Below are 21967 nucleotides of genomic sequence, written 5' to 3' on the forward strand. Positions count from 1 at the left end.
GACAGTTGGCAGGATGTTTTTAAGTCCTGGTCAATCACTGTAGCCCAAGAGTAACACCATCAGGAGATGTTCCAGAAGTTTCATAAACTTGCATGGGACTTCAGAGGAAAAAAAAAACATCTTGGAAAATGGCAGTGGGTTAGGATTATTTTAACTCTACTACATATTTAAAGGGGTACTCCGGTGCAAAACTTTTTTTTTTTAATCAACTGGTGCCAGAAAGTTCTATTAAAAAATCTTAAACTCTCCAGTACTTATTAGCTGCTGAATACTACAGAGGAAATTATTTTCTTTTTGGAACACAGTGCTCTCTGCTGACATCACAAGCACAGTGCTCTCTGCTGACATCTCTGTCCATTTTAGGAACTGTCCAGAGCAGCATATGTTTGCTATGGGGATTTTCTCCTAGTCTGGACAGTTCTTAAAATGGACAGATATGTCAGCAAAGGACACTGCGCTCGAGAGCTCTGTGTCCCAAAAAGAAAAGAATTTCCTCTGTTCCTCAGCAGCTAATAAGTACTGGAAGGATTAAGATTTTTTAATAGAAGTAATTTACAAATCTGTTTATCTTTCTGGCATGAGTTGATTTAAAAAAAAATAAAAATAAAGTTTTCCATTGGAGTACCCCTTTAGCTGACATATAGGTAACGTGTACCAAGTTATGTCAAAACATCTCCAGCGATTTGAAAGCAACGCTAGAACATAGATACATATATACATACACATGCTGATTTTTATTTATACATATGTATTTATATATTTATTTATATAGTTTATCAGTTATTTCAGAGTTTACATGCTGTATAGCCTAACTTCTTCAGACACTTTAGTTAGAGAAATATATGAATTTATTACATTTATTGTAAGAATGACTTTAAACTTGTCTTCCAGGAATAACCACGGTGCTGACAATGACCACTATCAGTACACATCTCCGAGAGACCCTACCAAAAATCCCTTATGTCAAAGCTATAGACATCTATTTGATGGGATGTTTTGTATTTGTATTCTTGGCCTTGCTGGAATATGCGTTTGTGAACTACATCTTCTTCGGAAAAGGTCCTCAACTCCAGAAGAAAGCAGCAGAGAAAGCAGAGAAAGCGAGTAATGAGAAAAATAAACTGGAAATGAACAAAGTTCAGGTAAGAGGAAATAGAACTGAATTTGTTCGTTTTTTTCCGTCGGGTTCAGTCACATTTTAATGACACAACCACCCGCACATTTTGTAGCATAGATACAGTATTATATTGTATAAAAAATATTTTTAAACTTATAGTATTTATCACTAGTGTTGAGTGCGAATATTCGAGATGCGAATTCCACCGCGAATATCGGCACTTCGCGATTTTATGAATATTTAGAATATCGGGATATATATTCGTAATGACGAATATTCGCTTTTTTAATGCAAATTTTTATGCAAATTTTTATGTGAATATCGGCACTTCCAGACTGGACACTGGTCCCTCCCTTCTTTAAGGTGAAAGATTAAATTGCGCATGCACACTATGTGAATTTCATTACAAATTTTTGCATGAAAAAAACAAACATAGCGAATATGCGAATTTCGTGAACATAAAAATATTCGTCCATATATTCGTGAAATATTGCGAATACAAACATGGCCCCTGCTTTTCATCACTATTTATCACTTGCATTAGAGATATATTTTTAAGTAAAGAGTACTGCACTACTTTTTAAAAACACCACTGGGTGTCCTGTTGCTGGTAGCTCCTGGTCTCTTTCACAGATAATATTTTTCATTAGTTTTTTAAGTCAGACCTAAGAGTGGGTCCAAAACACAGGAGAGGCGCAAACCTTTCCATTATAGTTTTTCTCTGTGTAGGTTGCACTCCTTATCTTGGCTTAAAAACACTGATGCAAAATATTGTGGATGACTTCTATTAAAAAATCTTTACCCTTCCAGTACTTTTTAGCTTTTTGAATTTCTTTTTGTCTTGTCCACAGTGCTCTCTGCTGACACCTGATGCCGTATCAGGAACTGTCCAGAGCAGGAAAAAATCCCCATTGCAAACCTATGCTGCTCTGGACAGTTCCTGACACGAACAGAGGTGTCAGCAGAGAGCACTGTGGACAAGACAAAAAAGAAATAAATAAAAAAAGGAATTTCCTCTGTAGCATACAGCTGCTAATAATTACTGAAAGAATTAAGATTTTTTAATAGAAGTAATTTACAAATCTGTTTAACTTTTTGGCACCAGTTGATTAAAAAAAAATGTTTTCCACCGGAGTACCCCTTTAAAATGTGGGTAACCTGCCAGCACTTTTTCAATTTCCACACAGTGCTCCTGCAGGCGATATTAGGCATTGCATGGTGCTCCTTGAACTCAACATAGACACTCGTCGTAGTTGCTCTCAAATCTATTTCTAAATTGACCTAATATACCTATATATAATATAATCTCTTAAAGAGAACCTGCCAACATTGCCATTGCTTTATATTATACTGCTGGTATGTTGCCCTCTTCATTACCTGCCCCCTGCACTTTTTCTTTTTCATTTTCGCCCAGTGTTTCCTTCATAAAATGTGCTCCCTGCAGGCAGTGTTCAATGTAGCTGAGGTGCGCCATGCAGCGTGCACAGCGCTCGTTCCAGGCTGTCTGATTGACAGGCAGGGAGCTGCGCTGTGCTCGCCAGTGTCCAGGCTGCACTATGAGAGTTAGGACTCATGCATGAGTCTGAACTCTATGAGAGACTTGTGGCCAGGACATGTAGGGAGACCCCTAGTGGTCAAAATAAATATATGTATATATATATATATATATATATATATATATATATTTTTTTTTTTATGACATGGTATTAGAAAGTTGTTCCTAATACATTAATTAACAACATATAAAAAGTTTTTGTGATGACAATACTCTTTTAACCAGACAACACCTGAGGACTGTGAAAGTATCACTAGCTAGCAGTTACTGTATTTTTACTCTATTGTACAAAAGGTATGAGCGGAACATATTACATATATAAAGGGTGGCTTCAAAACATAGGGGTTAACTTTGGGTGTGTACCTGAAGTAATTGGCAAAACTTTTTTTATATTTCTATATATTTTAATGGTTGTCTTTGATCCTACCTTTTTATGTTTATCTCTAGATCTAATGTGTGATGTTTATGCCTGCATTTGTTCCATCTGAATACATTTATGATCATTTTTTTCTGCAGGTGCACTCTTGGCTTAGCCTTTTTTCTCTTCTGCTATTACACAGTGTGGGTGTAGAATCTTCTAAGATTATGAACATTAATGTTTCTTTTACGTTCTTATGGAAATCAGCTTTTTCCTATCCACTCAGCTTATTAGTGAAATAGAAGGAAACATTGAATGGCAAAATAGAAGAATGCAACTTTCAAATCTATTTAAAGGGGGTTTCTAAATGATCTGCATGATCCATGCATACAGACATTATAAGGAAGGGTCCTCTGTGTTTCTTAGTAAGTCTTTATTAAAGTCAGCAAGTCACAGTAAGTAGATATGATCAAATCAACTCAAATCAAATTAATTTATTCTAAATTTTACAAAAATATCTAATTTGTTTGAACAAGATTTTTTGTGATTCTCTTTAGTCTATTGTAGCAGGAACTCATACAACGTACAGTATCTCCACTCACATTTCTTGTGAATATTTTATTACATCTTTTCATGTGATAGCACTGAAGAAATGACACTGCTACAATGTAAAGTAGTGAGTGCACAGCCTGTTTATCAGCATTTAATGTTGTGTCCCCTCAAAGTAGCTCAACACAGTCATTAAAGGAGTACTTTAATCATTTTTCTCATTTTATCCCTGTTAGCCCGGCACATCACATGGAGCTTCAGCCTATCACCAGCCGAGGCGGGACATCGCTGCGGACGGTGATAGGCTGAAGCTCCGTGTGACGTGCCGGGCTAACAGGAAGTAAGAAGAATACAGCACGGGGACCGAACACCTGTATCGGAGTGTACCGGAGCTCCGGGGGCTCGTTGGCAGGTAAGAGAAAGTGTGTTTTCTTTTATTTTGCAGCCCGGACGGGATAAAATGAGAAAAGTGCACGCCGGACTCCTTTAATTCCTAAACGTTGGCAACTAAAGTGAGTATACCCCTAAGCAGAAATGTTCAAATTGGACCCAAAATGTAAATTTCTTGAGTGTCCACCATTATTTTCCAGCACTGTCTTAATCCTATTGGACATGGAGTTCACCAAAGCTCCACAGGTTGCCACTGGAGTCCTCTTCCACTCCTCCATGATGACATCCCAGATCTGGAGGATCCCAGAGCTGGACATCCCAGAGCTGGAGACCCCGTGCTTCCCCATCTTCGGTTTGAAGATGCCCCTAAGATGTTCAATAGGGTTTTGGTCTGGAGACATGTTTGGCTAGTCCATCACCTTTAACCTCAGCTTCTTTAGTAAGACAATGGTATTGTTGGAGGCTTGTTTGGGGTCATTATCATGTTGGAATACTGTACTGCAGCCTAGTCTCTGAATGAAGGAGGGGGGGGGGGGGGTATTAATGCTCTACTTCAGTATGTCAGAGTACTTGTTGCTTTCACGGTTCCCACAATGAACTGTAGCTCCCTAGTGCCAGCAGCAATCATGCCCCAGACCATGACACTCCCACCACCATGCTTGACTGTAGGCAAGACACACTTGTCTTTATACTCTTCACCTGGTTGCCACCACACACACTTGACACCAACTGACACAAATACATTCATCTTGGTCTCATCACACCACAGGACATGAGGGGGGGGGGGGGCATTTACTAAGAAAGATGTTAGTGATTTAGTTCATCTTTTGTTTTTTGTTTTTGTGTGTGATATTTTATTTTTGTGTGTGACTTTATTAAATGGTTGCAGAGCATTTGATAAATTTTGTGAGGATACACATTTTCAGAAATTTCACTTTTCACATACACCAAAAAGCTATGCTAGGTCTGGGCTGGTGTAGCATTGTGACTTTTTGGTGGGTTTTGTGACTTTTTTTTGCAAAAGTCGCAGTTGATAAATTCATTGACACAGCACAAGACCATGCTCTTTTTTAAGGCGTAAAAAATAGTCTTAGGTGCAGCGCTGCATTTAAATAGAAACAAATCTACAAACAAAAAAAAAGCCCTAAAGACAATGATAAATGCCCGCAATGGTTCTGGTAATCCATGTCCTTATTCTTCTTGTCTTCAGCAAACTGTTTGCAAGCTTCCTAGAGCATCATCTATACATTTGGTTTCTTCTGGGAGGAAAGCCATGTAAATCAATTTGATGCATTGTGTGGGGTATTACACGAAAAAAATAAAAATAAAATAGTGATCTTCTCAGTGCTGCCTGTCAGTAATAGCACCCACATCTATATATAAAACTCAACATGTGTATGTATGTGTGTATGTTCCAGCATCATGTCCAAACGGCTAAAGATATTAACATGAAACTTGGCACACATGTTACTTATATGTCAACAACAAACATAGGATAGGTAATTTAACCCTTACTCACCCCCATTTGCAAGGGGCGGGGCTTATGTTTAAAGTCCCATACAAGTCTATGGGAAATATATGGTACTGCATAACTTCCAAACGGCTGGAGATATTTCGATAATACTTGGTCACATGTTACTTATATGTCCACTTAAAATATAGAATAGTTAATTTAACCCTTAACTACCCCCATTTGTGAGGGTCAGGGTTTTTTTTTAAGTCCCATGCAAATCAAAGGGAAATGTATGTTCCCATATAATTTCAGTTAGGCTGGAGCTATTTCATTACCTGGTACACATATTACGAGTCAGGATATGAGGACTGGATGGGAGGTCGGCATAGGAGGACGGGATATGAGGACTAGATAGGAGGTCTGGATAGGAGGTTGGGCTAGGAGGTCGGGTAGGAGGTCGGGATAGAATGTCGGGATAGGAGGTCGGGATAGGAGGACAAGATAGGAGGACAGGATATGAGGACTGGATAGGAGGTCTGGATAGGAGGTCTGGATAGGAGGTTGGGATAGGAGGTCGAGATAGGAGGACGGGATAGGAGGTCAAGATAGGAGGTCGAGATATGAGGACGGGAAAGGAGGACGGGATAGGAGGTCTGGATAGGAGGTCAGGATAGGAGCTCGAGATAGGAGGATGGGATAGGAGGTCAAGATAGGAGGTTGAGATATGAGGACGGGAAAGGAGGTCGGGATAGGAGGTCGGGATAGGAGGACGGGATAGGAGGTTGAGATAGGAGGTCGAGATAGGAGGACGGGATAGGAGGGCAGGATAGGAGGTCGGGATAGGAGGTCGATATAGGAGGACGGGATAGGAGGTCGAGGACGGGATATCAGGACGGGATAGGAGGACGGGATAGGAGGTCGGGATAGGAGGTCGGGATAGGAGGACAGGATAGGAGGACTGTATTGGAGCTCGGGACAGGAGGTCGAGATAGGAGGTCTGGATAGGAGGTCAGGATGTGGGGTTGGGATATGACAACAATATATGAGGACTGCATATGAAGTCAAAAGCTTCCTCCTTTGTTTATTTTCCTCCCCAACATGGATTAGGAAGGAAAAAACCGAGCAACGCCGGGTATTCAGCTAGTATACTATAAAAGTGATCTTCTCAATGCTGCCTATCAGTAATAGCACCCACATATACTATAAGAGTGATCTTCTCAATGCTGTCTATCAGTATTAGCGCCCACATATACTATAACAGTGATCTTCTCCGTGCTGCCTGTCAGTAATAGCACCCACATATACTATAAAAGTGATCTTCTCAATGCTGCCTATCAGTAATAGCGCCCACATATACTATAACAGTGGTCTTCTCAGTGCTGCCTGTCAGTAATAGCGCCCACATATACTATAAGAGTGATCTCAGTGCTGCCTATCAGTAATAGCACCCACATATACTATAACAGTGATCTCCTCAGTGCTGCTTACCAGTAATAGGGCCCACATATACTATAACAGTGATCTTCTCAGTGCTGCCTATCAGTAATAGCGCCCACATATACTATAACAGTGATCTTCTCAGTGCTGCCTATCAGTAATAGCACCCACATATACTATAACAGTGATCTTCTCAGTGCTGCCTATCAGTAATAGCACCCGCATATACTATAACAGTGATCTCCTCAGTGCTGCCTACCAGTAATAGCGCCCACATATACCATAACAATGATCTCCTCAGTGCTGCCTGTCAGTAATAATGCCCACATATACTATAACAGTGATCTCCTCAGTGCTGCCTGTCAGTGATAATGCCCACATATACTATAACAGTGATCTCTTCTATGCTGCCTGTCAGTAAAATGCCCACATATACAATAACAGTCATCTCCTCAGTGCTGCCTACCAGTAATAGCGCGCACATATACTATAACAGTGATCTCCTCAGTGCTGCCTACCAGTAATAGCGCACACATATACTATAACTAGGGATGTCCCGATACCATTTTTTTAAGACCGAGTATGAGTACCGATACTTTAATTCTAGTACTCGCCGATACCAAGTACGAGTACTTTTATTTTAAAGGGAATCTGACACCAGGGTGACCCGGTTTCTGGCACTGTTTACCGTATGATATGTGGGTTCCTTGTTGTGTACAATGGAGGAGGCTGCTGTAGTATGAGCCAAGATTTCTCTCTTCTCCATTGGGCAGAACAGGGAATTTGCATTGGCGGTGAAACCGATGACCACATGGTGAGCAGCGGTAGAAACTGGGTAACCTGCACTATCTACCTATAGATTTAAGTTAGTGCTGGTGACTTCTGTAAGATTGCCTTTAATAGTAGGTAGTACCCCCTTGCAGACATTAGCAGCAGCCCCCCGGCAGTCATTAGTAGCAGCCCCCCTGTAGAAATAAGTAGCAGCCCCCCTGTAGACATAAGTAGCAGCCCCCCTGTAGACCACAGCCCCCCTTTAGACAGTGGGCCCCCATTTAAACAGCAGCAGGCCCCCCCCATTTAGACAGCAGCAGGGCCACCCCCCCCCCGTTTAGACAGCAGCAGGGCCCCCCCGCTTAGACAGCAGCAGAGCCCCCCGTTTAGACATAGTAGCAGCCCCCCTCCTTGCAGGCAGCTCACCTCCTCGGGTCGGGTGCTGGAGCTGCCGCTCTGCTGCCCCGTTCTTCCGTCCTCTGGTCCACATCGTGTCATCCTATGGAGGAGCATGTGACATACACGTCACTCTGCTTCCTGCATAGCGTTACGCTGGGTGCAGGGGAGGAGGCGGAGTGACGTGTGTGTCACATGCTCCTCCATAGGACGACGCAATGCGGACCGGAGGATGGGAGAACGGGGCAGCAGAGCGGCACCAGGTATCGGGCATGGTATCGGGGACATTAAACGAGTCCCCGATACCATGCAAATGGCTAGTATCGGCCCCGATACCAGTATCGGTATCGGGACATCCCTAACTATAACAGTGATCTTCTCAGTGCTGCCTACCAGTGCTTGCGCCCACATATACTAAACAGTGATCTTCTCAGTGCTGCCTGTCAGTAATAGCGCCCACATATACTATAACAGTGTTCCTTTCAATGCTGTCTGTCAGTAAAAATGCTCATTTTATTCTTCACACAGTAATAGTTTTCCTCTTAATGCCCCACCCTGTAATAATGTTCCCCTTACTGTGTAATAATGCCCACCTTCATGCTCCTTACTGTACTTCAGATCACAGCGCAAAAAAATTACATCCATGCAGCCCTGTATAAGAAAAAATGAGAACATTATAGGGTCAGAATAGGGAGATTTTAAACAAACTTATTTTGAGTCTGAGTTTTTTTTAAAGTACAATAATAGAAAAGTGTATAATATCATTTAAATCGTATTGACCTACAGAATAAAGAGAGCCTGTCAGATTTACCATAAAGTGCACTGCATGAAAACTAAAATCCTCCAAAATATGCCAAATTGCGGTTTTCTTTTCAATTTCCCCACAAAATAATATTTTTTGGTTGCGCTGTGTCCTCAAGAGGTTAAAATCTTAACCCCCCCACAATATCTGATAGTGGTTACACACTGGGTAGGCAGCGATATATATTTATCCCTTCCCCCCCTCCATCGCAGGTCCTAGAAGGTCCATAGTAAGTCTGAGTGTGATGTCTGTGGGCCCTCTGCAGCCCGGACAGCTTCAGGACTATACTAAAAGCACTGCATTTTACAGCGATTTTGCACAAAATGCAGTAGTGTTAGTAATGCCTTAAAGTTTTTCAGGGGCCCCTTTTGGATGGGGGCCCTGGGCAACTGCACTATCCTATCTACAAGGTGGGCCATTTACATGGATACACCTTAATAAAATGGGAATGGTTGGTGATATTAACTTCATGTTTGTGGCACATTAGTATATGTGAGGGGGGAAACTTTTCAAGATGGGTGGCAACCATGGCGGCCATTTTGAAGTTGGCCATTTTGAATCCAACTTTTGTTTTTTCAATAGGAAGAGGGTCATGTGACACATCAACCTTTTTGGGAATTTCACAAGAAAAACAATGATGTGCTTGTTTTTAACATAACTTTATTTTCTCATGAGTTATTTACAAGTTTCTGACCACATATAAAATGTGTTCAATGTGCTGCCCATTGTGTTGGATTGTCAATGCAACCCTCTTCTCCCACTCTTCACACACTGATAGCAACACCGCAGGAGAAATGCTAGCACAGGATTTTGCTGCCAAAATCATTTCTCTCTATTCTGATGCTAGTATGCCTGACCCTCTTCAGTAAATTTAGCCTCGACTCATTGTACTAACATTTATCTCTTTTATTTTTCTGCCGACTATTTTAAAATCAATGCAGCATTTATTAGACAAAATATCACCTTTTCAAGATGTTCCTCTTGCCAAGAAAATAACAGGATACCAGGAAATCTCACACTACTTTTCTCTGTTTTGTAATAGTTCAGTTCTCTGACTTATAATCTAAATGCTCATGTGAGCAAATCAATAAATATGCAAGTACAAAAAGACAATTTTTAACAAATACTAAAGTAAAAAAAAAAAAGGTTGAAGAAGGAACACTAAACATAGAAAATGCACAAAAAATAACAAAAACAATACTCCTCTGATCTTGTCATTTTCTTTAGACAAAGAAGGGAAAGCCCTGACCATAGTTAAGCCCCACCCCTCAACGGTCTGCTAGCCTAAAATAGAAGAGATCATAAGTGAATAAACACTTTTTTTCTGTTAAATAATTTTACCGACTCTAGAAGTGGCTGCAAAAAAATAAAAATCCTACACACATGCTCCAACATTAGCTGGAACTTAGCTGTTCTGATCTCTTTAAAGGGGTACTCCGGCGCTAAGACATCTTATCCCCTATCCAAAGGATAGGGGATAAGATGTCTGATCGCGGGGGTCCTGCCGCTGTGGACCCCCGTTATCTTGCACGCAGCACCCTGTTACAATCAGTCCCTGGAGCATGTTCGCTTCGGGTCCGATTACTGGTGATCACGGGGCCTGAGAATTGTGACCTCACGGCCCCGCCCCCGTGTGATGTCATGCTCTGCCCCCTCAATGCAAGCCTATGGGAGGGGGCATGACAGCTGCCATGCCCCCTCCTATAGGCTTGCATTGAGGGGGCGGAGCGTGAAGTCACAGGGGGCGGGGCGGTAACATCACAATGCTCCGGCCCCATGATCGCCAGTAATCAGACTCGGAGCAAACATGCTCCAGGGACTGATTGTAACGGGGTGCTGCGTGCAAGATCAAGGGGGTCCCCAGCGGCGTGACCCCCCCGATCAGGCATCTTATCCCCTATCCTTTGGATAGGGGATAAGATGTCTTAGCGCCAGAGTACCCCTTTGAAAAAGAGAAAAACTTGTTAATTTCTAATTTGGGGTTTTCCCTTTTTATTAATTCGAGGGGGATTATTTTGGTCCCCTCAGGGGTTTGTACCAGCAGTCATTCAACAGCTTTTACAGTACACTGCAATTTATTGCAGTGAGATGTCATTTTACTTTTCTCTTTGACTCTTTACCTCTCTCTTGGCTTTACCTCTGATGCTAGCCATTGATAGCAGGTTTCAGCTACAGAATGCAGCCTGCATTCACCCTGTATGAAGAAGGCTAAGCTCCTGAGTAGGGATGAGCGAATCAAATCTGTATAGCAAAAAATACACAGCAGGGCAAGTGGATTGCTGGATAAGCGGGGAGCAAGAGACACAGGTCTCAGGTGCGGGGAGCGTACCACAGGATGACAACTAGTTTCAAGTCATTACAGACGCTTCTTCCGGTCAGCAGTATGTCATTCTGTCGCAGAGAAGGTGCTTATATACAGGTAAGTGATAATTTACTTCATTTAAAACAGGTGTACATATTAAACAGCATTAAAAACAGATTCCTTTGTTTTCAATCTCTATGGAAATAAGGGATGGAAAAGCAAGTAAACAGAATATTTGTGAGATCAAAGAAATGAGGAGAGGTCATTTCTCTCATTTAACCCTAATGGGCCCTGAGCCTGCAGATGTATGATCCAATAGGCTTCTCTACGAAGCAGATGGATATGACGATCCTCTCCTGGTGGAACATTTTCTATTCAATCAAGGCCGGCAAACTTCCAATGATCAATGTTATTTTGGTGATGTTCTTGGTGATGTGCATTCACACCACGTTTTGTACATACGGGTGCTGGATCCGGCGGGGGGAGGGGCAAACCGGGTGCTCCTGAACCTCAGCCGGATCAGCCCGTGACTCCATTTACTTTAATGAGCCGACTGGAGTCAAACGGTGACTCCGGTCGGCTCAGTTTTGACCCGTATGCGGTTTTGGACCAGACCTAAAACCGTAGTTTACTACGGTTTTAGGTCCGGTCCAAAACCGCATACTGGTCAAAACTGAGCCGACCAGAGTCACCGCTTGACTCCAGACAGCTCATTAACGTAAATAGAGTCACAGGCTGATCCGGCTGGGGTACGGGAGCGCCCGCTTTGCCCTTCCCCCAGCCGGATCCGGCACCCATATGTACAAAACGTGGTGTGAATGCAGCCTAAACTAAAACGCGTTGTGCCCTTACCGGTTTGGAGTGAATAGAGGTGATCACGTACGCGTGTACATAATTTTCTTTTCGTTTTCCAACATAGTAGAAATTACATGTGCAAATTAATGAGTACACTACGTAAGTCGTTTGACTTAGGGAAGCCCTTGATTTTGTTCTAAAATCAATGTCGTAGGCATGATGGACAATGGTACAGGCAGGCCCATGGCACACTCCTGTATCATGTGCATATACAAATATTTTTCTGACAGTTTTCGAACAGCAATGTATCTTCACACATACTAATCCATATATCCGATACATTAAATATTATCTCCGATATGTGGATGATATATTGATGGTCTGGGTAGGCACAAAGACAGAATTTGACATGTTTGTACAATATTGGAACGGCATTAATAATATGAACATGCTGTTCATAAATTGTTATGGAGGAAAATGTTTAGATTTCCTCGATGTAAGATTGAAAATGGTAAATAACACCCTGGTAACATCTGGGTATTGTAAAGCTTTAACAAAAAATTCCCTGTTACACTATGATAGCTCTCATTTAAAATATGTAAAATATAAGATCCGATACAGTCAAATGCTAAGATTAAAAAGAGTAAACAGTAATCCTGAAACTTTCAAACACCAGTTAAAAGATCTATGTGATAGATTATGCGAATGAGGATACCCCAAAAAAATTATTAAACAAGCTGCAACAAAAATTGAAAAAAAGAATAGAAAGGATCTGCTGCATAAAACACAGAAAAAAACCGAACAGAATACAATAGATGCGTTTTTTCCTTTGCAAATACATGTATGAACGAAAAAATAAAGAAAACCATTCTAAATAATTGGTACATTTTCGAACATGACCCTGAACTACATGAATGTGCAAAGGAAAGACCCATCATCACCTTTCGGCATACGAAAACAATAGGTGACATGATAAAAAATGAAAAACATACAGCTCAAAAGAAAAAGGAAAATTGGCTTACTATGTCCATCCCAAAAGGGAATTTCCCATGCAAAAATTGCAAATATTGCAACCTAAATTTAGATAAACAAAATTTTATTCTTTGGGGTGAGAACCTTTTTATAAACCAATATATTTCCTGTCAAACGACTTATGTAATGTACTCATTAATTTGCACGTGTAATTTCTACTACGTTGGAAAAGCAAAAAGAAAATTATGTACACGCGCACGTGAACCTCTCTATTCACTCCAGGCTGGCAAGGGCACAACGAGTGTTATTTTACATATGAAAGAACATTACCAAAATAACATTGGTCATTTGAAGTTTGCTGGCCTCGAACGAATAGAAAATGTTCCCCCAGGAGGGGATCGTCATATCCTATTGGATCATACATCTGCAGGCTCTGAGCCCATTAGGGTTAAATGAGAGAAATGACCTCTCCTCATTTCTTTGATCTCACAAATATTTTGTTTACTTGCTTTTGCATCCCTTATTTCCATAGAGATTAAAAACAAAGGAATGCGTTTTTAATGCTGTTTGATATGTACACCTGTTTTAAATGAAGTAAATTATCACTTACCTGTATATAAGCACCTTCCCTACGACAGAATGACATACTGCTGACCAGAAGAAGAGCCTGTAATGACGTGAAACTAGTCGTCATCCTCTGGTACGCCCCCCGCACCTAAGAGCTGTGTCTCTTGCTCTCCAGCAATCCACTTGCCCTGCTCTGTGACACTGCAAAAAAGACCGACTGAGTGGGTGAGTGCAGCTTTTTTCCAATTATGTTTTGCTATATGTATTGCATCCTTAATTAGCTGGCACCCCCTCGTTACATTATCGGAGCACCACATCCTGAGATATACATCGTCTTCCACAAGTGCTGCAACCATTGCAGCTGAAGTGCCTGATTACGGGAGCTCTTACTAGCATTTCTTGCACATCGAATCTGATTAATCCAAATTTATTACGAATTTCAGGAGAAATTCGATTCGCAATAAATGCGAATATCGCCACGCGCACAAATCGCTTCATTAAACTCCATTTTGTGCGGTCCAGGCTCCAGGGCATCTAAAATGGTGTATCCACATGTGAGGACATGGGGCAAGGAATCCTGGGAAGGCGGGAACAAGGGGAAGGTGGGATAACCCTGAATCACCTGCAGCATGCATGCTATCAGCAGCCAGTCACCCCTGTGATGTCACAGCCCTATATAGTTGGCAGATATAGTGCGGCCAGTCACCTCAGCCTTTCACTACAGAGAGATAGATAGGGACTGACAGCGCTGTGTGTTGCACAGAAAAGCTTTTTTTCCAGCAGCGATTCACCTCCTAGTCAAGTCAGCGTTCTGTTGCAGGAGAGAGGGACAGAGAACAGCGTGTTTTGCACAGAAAAGCATTCTTACTGCAACAATTCACCTCCCAGTCACTGTCTACAGCATTCTATTACAGAGAGGGACAGAGAGCAGTGTGTTGCACAGTGTGTTGCACAGAACAGCAGCGATTCAGCTCAAGCACCAATCCTGCCTAGAAGCACTGATAGGGAAGAGAGTGAGATTGAGAGAGAAAGTACAATTTTGGTTGTAGTACACAGGGACTGTGTGCTGCAGCACTGGTGTGTACTGCTGGTGTTGTACACAAATACTTTTTTAAGCGTACTGGAGCGCAATGTACTCCCCTCATAATTGCATAACACATACTTACATCTAATTGGTGTACTATTTTGTTCCTGTTAAAGTCTCAAGGGCCTAGATACTATGAAAGGCCAGGCAAAAGTACTCACCAAATGGTGTTGTACACAAATACTTTTTTAAGCGTACTGTAGCGCATTGTCGTCCCCTCATAAGTGCATACCACATACGTACATCTAAGTGGTGTATTATTTTGTACCTGTTAAAGTCTCAAGGGCCTAGATACTGTGAAAGGCCAGGCAAAAGTACTCACCGGCTGGTGTTGCACACAAATAAGTTTTTTAACCATAGTGGAGCATATTGTACCCCCTCATATACGCACTAAGTATGTCAGGCAGAGAAGTTCCAGGATGTGCACAGAGGAGTGGCAGAGGCCTAAATTCATCAGGCAGAGGTCGCAGCAGACTAGGGACGAGTGGCAGCAGGAGTCACACCGAGAGGTCTGAGCTCCCGGTATCAGCTAGCAGTCCTTGGAAGCTGGGTGCAGAAGGGACTTCATCATCATCAGGAGAAGAAGGTGCAGGTTGCCCGTGAGGCAGCAGCTGAGCCAGCAAGGTGGTAGCATGGTTGGCAGTCAGCATGGTGGCAGAAGTGGAAAGTCTGGAGCAAAACGTGCCTACCTTCCCGGGAGGTAGTGAAACAGGGGTTCCTGGAGTCGGCGGCAGTAGCAGTCAATGAGTACGGACTGTTGGTGGGAAAATCAGCTACTCTGCAGTGTGACAGTCTTTTATCAAGCATCCGGAGGAGGTTAACATGACCACATGCAAGATGTGTCGGCAGAAGATGAAGCTTGGCCAGGGTCCCAATGTTGGCACCACGGCCCTGCATCAACATATGCAGCATCACCATAATGCAGCCTGGGAGAACCATGGCTGCGATGTATTGGTCCAGCCTGCTGCATCACCCAGTGGTGCACCGCTACCTGTTTCAACCAGGCAAGGCTCCACCACCTCAGCCGAAGGGAGCTGTGTGTCATACCCTCCTTCTGTCGCTCCAGATGCTCCTGCTCCTCCTACTTTGAGTCAGTCATTCCGCCAGCAATCCATCGGCGTAGCCATGTCCAAGAGACAACAGTGCTCCTGTCCAAGTTGCTGGTGATGCAGTCCCTCCCTTTTCAAGTGGTGGGCTCTGCACCTTTCAGAGAACTGATGGCTTGTGCAAAACCGAGGTGGAGAGTGCCAAGCCATCATTTCTTTGCAAAGAGGGCAGTACCAGCCCTGCACAATTTTGTTCCAGAAGGTGGGCCAGTCATTGAGCCTGTCGATGTGTCCCTAAGTTCACGGCAGCGCCAACGTGTGAAGCTGTAACTGCGGTCAGGGACAATACATGTCCTTTACAGCCCACTAGGTGAATGTGGTTCCTGCACAGCCTACAGCAACTCAGCAATCTCAGGCTGTTGGTCCTGTGACAGTGTGCGACTCCGCCTCCTCATCCTTCATCGTGTCCTCAGCCTCCACTTTACAGACAAGTCTAGGTGCCCCTCCAGTATACCATGTGTGCAGGGCATAGCGGTGTCATGCTGTTCTTCTCATGGTTTGCCTTGGCGATTGGAGTCACACAGGGGAGGAACTGCTAAAAGTCATTCATCAAGAAATCGAATCATGGCTTACTCCACGAAAACTGGAAATGTAAACCGTGGTGACCGACAATGGGAAGAACATCTTGTCTGCGCTGCGACAAGAAAGCCTGAGACATGTGCCCTGCATGGCACACGTGTTCAATCTGGTTGTCAAGCAGTTCCTGAAGTGTTCCCCCCATCTGCAAGACATCTTAACAATGTGAAGGAAACATTGCATGCACTTCAGCCACTCGTACACCGCAAAGCACACCCTCCTTGAGCTGTAGCGTCAGAACTTCATCCCCCAACATAGTCTGGTTTGCGACGTTTCCACACGTTGGAATTACACCCTCCATATGTTGGACCGACTATACGAACAGAAAAAAGCCATCACCGATTTCTTGATGATCCAAGTGAACAGGGGGACTCCCCTGTATAATTTCAATGTCAACCAGTGGCAGCTCAAATGTGACACCTGCCGTTTGCTCAGGCCCTTTGAGGCAGTCACATTTTTAGTCAGTCACCAGGATTACAGGATGAACAATGTCATTCCACTGCTTCATCTACTACAACACGTGTTGGAAACAATGGCTTGTCAGGGCACTGGAGATGTGGCGCCTACATCTCACGGCCACATGAGCCCTGTGGGGCTGAATTGGAGGAGGAGGGGGAGGGGCACAGTGGAGCACAGTTTAGGTTTCACAAGATGGGTGGTTTTTCTAGTCATCTGACAGGAGAGGCAGAGCAGAAGCAGCTAGAGGAGCTAGAGGGTTATGAGAAAGGCAAGCCAGAGGACCCAGATACACCGTGGCAGTATGCAGTTGAGATGGAGGCAGGGTGTCCCTCCGAGTCACTTGCACAAATGGCACAATGCATGCTTGTGTAGTGACCGCCAAATTGTCCCCATTCAGTAGCGGGATGACTCCTGGCTCTCCACCTTATTGGACCTTCGCTACCGGCACAAAATGGGGGCCTTTTTTACACCCACTGAGAGGAAGGACAAACTGACCTACTACAGAGAAATCCTACATAGTCAGATGGCTGATGCCTATCTGCGCCATCGTCCATCCACTCACAGGTCTGACTCGGGGGGCCCTCTGCGCTCACCTTTCGCGGCTATGTCTGCTGGGGAGGGGTGGGGTGGCAGGAGCAGTGCCAGCTTCATCAGCAGCAGCCTGAGTCTACAGTCGCTGATGAGTAGCATTCTTTGCCCGCATAGTGAAGCAACTCCTTAGCAGCAAGTAGACATGGAGCAGGACCTGAACCAGCAGTTGGTGGCATACCAACGTGTGCAAAAATACCATGTGCCACCCACACCACCAAGTATTGATGTGATGCAAAGACCTCTAAAAGGTGGAAGGGAACAATGTATGGTCACATTATTACTTACCTTCTTTGCAAGTGTTACTCGTCCTAAAAAGGGTAGGCCCACACAGGAACCTCTCCCTATTTCCCCCTACAAACACTGCAATTTTCCAGGGTTTTTTGGTGGAAAAAAAGAGAGTTTCCTGTGTGGGGCTGCCCTTTTTAGGGTGAGTAACACTTGCCAAGAAGGGAATTAATAGGGCTGGAGTAGGGCCTTACTGGGCAAGTTTTTACCCCCACCTGCTACAATGGACAATACGTTGTTCCCTTCCACCTCTTCGAGGAAAGTGTTACTCGTTTTAAAAAGGGCCACCTCACACAGGAACCAATCCCTATTTCCGCCTAAAACCCCTGGGAAATGGCAGTGTTTGTAGGTGGAAATAGGGAGAGGTTCCTGTGTGGGGCCATCCTTTTTAGGGTGAGCAACACTTGACAAGAAGGGAAATAATAATGCGAGAGTAGGGCCTTACAGGGGAAGTTCTTACCCACACCAGTTACAATGGACCATACCTTGTTCCCTTCCACCTTTTAGAGGTCTTTGCATCACATCAACACTTGGTGGTGTAGGTGGCACATGGTGTTTTTTGCACACCTTTCCTTTGGCTTGATTTAAAAGAAAAAATTTGGGGTCCATATATTTCGTCCTAAGCATATTATTAAAAGTTTAATTTTAGGTAATGCATATCCTCAATACTTACTGGTGCACACTAACATTTTTACAAAAGAGACAGTTTTCTTCTTCCTATCTGCCTCAGCTACTATTCTGATCCTGCCACCCACCTGATGCCACACATCTGATGCCAAGTTTTTCTTTTTTCACCCACCCTCGTCACCGGGTACTGGTATTGTCAACCACCAGCCACTATATGTTCTCTTTATGCTGCCACCACCTCCACACTGCGGCATTCAGCCACTATATGTTCTCCTCATACTGCCGCCACTTCCTTGCTGTGTCATTCAGCCTTTATATGGTCTCCTCATGCTGCCGCCAACTCCAGGCTGTGTAATTTAGCCACTATATGTTCTCCTCATGCTGCCGCAAACTCCAGGCTGTATTACTCAGCCACTATGTGGTCTCCTCATGCTGCCGCCAACTCCAGGCTGTCATTCAGCCACTATATGTTCTCCTCGTTCTGCCGCCACCTCCACGCTATGTCTTTCAGCCACTGTATGTTCTCCTCATGCTGCGGCCACCTCCAGGCTGTGTCATTCAGCCATTATATGTTCTCTTCATGTTGCCATCACCTCCACATTGTGTCATTCAGCCACCATATGTTCTCCTCATGCTGCCGCCACCTCCACACTGTGTCATTCAGCCACTATATGTTCTCCTCATTCTGCCTCCAAATCCAGGCTGTGTCATTCAGCCACTATATGGTCTCCTCATACTGATGCCACCTCCAGGCTCTGTCATTCAGCCACTATATTGTCTCCTCAAACTGATGCCACATCCAGGCTCTGTCATTGTGCTGCCATGTGACATGTGATTTCTTGTTAGATTTGGTCTTTTTTTAACCACACTATTTATTCAAAGTAAACACCGGGGCCTGGGACATGCATGCACCCTGCATACCTGATCATTAAGGAATCAGGGAGTACCTGTGCGCCCTGGTCTGGTATAACAGGTTTAAACCTTTCTCACCGGCGGAGAATGGGTTAAACCTGGTGGGTCCCAGTTGCTATGGGTAGCCAGGACCCACGGCTGATGCCAGGCACAGATGATCAGGCCAATGCCCTGCATTAACCCTTTAGACGCCGCAATCAAAGTTGATAGCGGCATCTAAAATGAAAGTAAAAGAATCCCGCCAGCTCAGCGGAGCTGATCGGGACTATCGCGACAAAATCATGATGTCCCGATCAGCTAACCAGAGGACGGGAGGGTCCTCTCCTGCCTCTCCATTGTCCAATTGGCGATCTACTGCTCCATGCCTGTGCAGCAGGCTAGAGCAGCAGATCGTTGGTTACACTGATCAGTGCTTTGCAATGGCATAGCACTGATCAGTGTATGCAATCAGAAGATTGCATGTTTTAGCCTCATACGGGGCTAAAAAAATGTTTTAATTGTTGTTAAATAAAAGTTAATTAACCCTATTAACAGTTTATATCACCCCCCTTTTCCCCCACAAAAAATTAGCCCTCATACCACCCCATACACGGAAAAATAAAAAAGTTATGGGGGTCAACAGTAGGAAAATTAATGGAAACCTTGCTAAAGGATATGATTGTGCAACATCTAAAATAACATGGATTGCAAGATGAAAAGCAACATGGGTTTACTTCAGGGAGATCATGTCAAACAAATCTTATTGATTTTTTTGACTGGGTGACTAAAATAATAGATGGTGGAGGGGCAGTAGACATCGCATATCTAGATTTTAGTAAGGCTTTGGACACTGTCCCACATAGAAGACTTATCAATAAACTACAGTCATTGATCTTGGGTTCCTATATTGTTGAGTGGATTAGGCAGTGGCTGAGTGACAGACAACAGCAGGTTGTAGTCAATGGAGAATATTCAGAACAAAGTCTTGTTACCAGTGAGGACCTCAGGGATCTGTACTGGGACCAATTTTGTTTAATATCTTCATTAGTGATGTTGCAAAAGGTCTCGATGGTAAGGTATGACTTTTTGTTGATGACACAAAGACATGTAACAGGGTTGATGTTCCTGCAGGGATACGCCAAATGGAAAAGAATTTAGGCAAACTAGAAGAATGATCAGAACTCTGGCAACTGAAATTTTATGTGGATAAGTGCAAGATAATGCACCTGGGGTGTAAAAACCCTCCAGCAGAATATAGAATATTTGACACAATCCGGACATCAGTATCTGAGGAAAGGGATTTAGGAGTAATTATTTCAGAAGACTTAAAGGTAGGAAGACAAAGTAATAAAGCAGCAAACGCTAGTAGAATGCTTGGATGTATAGGGAGAGGTATAATCTGTAGAAAGAGAGTAAGGGTAAGTGCTCATGCCGCTGTACAGAACACTGGTGAGACCTCACTTGGAGTATTGTGCGCAGTACTGGAGGCCGTATCTCCAAAAGGATATAGATACAGTGATCCTCCGACCTGCGATGGCCCCGACATATGATAATTTCAACATACAATGGCCTCTCAGAGGCCATCGCATGTTGAAGGCAACAGAAACATATGATGCTTTTGTATGTTGGGGCCATCGCATAAACGGCTATCCGGCAGCGCAGACTGCTTCAGCCGCCGAATAGCCATTTAAGGTGCCCCGTGTGGTCTGGCGATGGTCACTCCCCGGCGCTCCGGACCGTCCTCTTTGGGCTCCGCTGCATCGCCGTCGCTCTCCTTCATCGTCATCACGTTGCCGCGTCGCCCATCCCGTCATCCAATAGGAGCGGCGTGCATGATTACACCGATGAAGAGCGACAATCCCAGGCAGCAGAGACGGTCCAGAGCGGCGGGGACACCCCCGCGATAGCGATGGAGGGCGACATCTAGGGCAGCGATAACGGTCCGGAGCGGCGGGGACAGGTGAGTATAACTTCCTATACTTTACATTGAATGGATCCCTCAATATACGATGGTTTCAACTAAAGATAGTTCATTTGGAATGAGTTACCATCTTATGTTGAGGGATCACTGTACTCTAGAGAGAGTTCAGAGAAGATACTAAACTAGTGCATGGATTGCAGGATAAAACTTACCAGGAAAGGTTAAGGGACCTTAACATGTATAGCCTGGAAGAAAGAAGAGACAGAGAGGATATGATAGAGACTTTTAAATACATAAAGGGAATCAACAAGGTAAAGAAAGAGAGCATATTTAAATGAAGAAAAACTACTACAAGAGGACATAGTTTTAAATTAGAGGGGCAAAGGTTTAAAAGTAATATCAGGAAGTATTACTTTACTGAGAGAGTAGTGGATGCATGGAATAGCCATCCTGCAAAGATGGTCGCTACAAATACAGTGGAGGAGTTTAAACATGCATGGGATAAGCATAAGGCTATCCTACATATAAGATAGGGACAGGGGCTATTGATAGGATTCAGAATATTGGGCAGACTAGATGGGCCAAATGGTTCTTATCTGCCGACACATTCTATGTTTCTATAAGATGGCAATTTAAACTAACTAATTTTGGTGCATGTAGTTTATCATTTTAAAATAAAATAAAAACTATATAAATTGGGTATCTTTGTAACTGTATGGATCTATAGAATAAAGATAAGGTGTCATTTGTACCAAATATTGCACTGCGTAGAAACAGGAGCCCCCAAAAGTTACAAAATGGCGTTTTTTTTAATTTTTTTATTTCATCCCTCAAATAATTTTGTTTTGCTTTCGCCGCAGGTTATCTTATAAAATAAGTGATGTCATTACAAAGTACAATTGGTGATGCAAAAAACAAGCCCTTATATGGGTCTGTGGGTGCAAAATTTAAAGCATTATGATT

General features: G+C 43.5%; 1 protein-coding gene across 1 annotated transcript in view; it reads left to right on the forward strand.

The window, feature by feature from the left end:
* The window catches only part of GABRB1 (gamma-aminobutyric acid type A receptor subunit beta1), a 664745-nt gene that overhangs the window by 632390 nt on the left and 10388 nt on the right, over positions 1–21967 (forward strand). Inside the window, exon 8 of the mRNA XM_056557403.1 lies at positions 892–1142. Coding sequence (XP_056413378.1) covers positions 892–1142 — 251 coding nt within the window. The remainder of the gene's footprint in view (positions 1–891; positions 1143–21967) is intronic.

The sequence above is a fragment of the Hyla sarda genome, chromosome 1, assembly GCF_029499605.1.
Source record: "Hyla sarda isolate aHylSar1 chromosome 1, aHylSar1.hap1, whole genome shotgun sequence".
Classification (NCBI taxonomy): Eukaryota; Metazoa; Chordata; class Amphibia; order Anura; family Hylidae; genus Hyla; species Hyla sarda.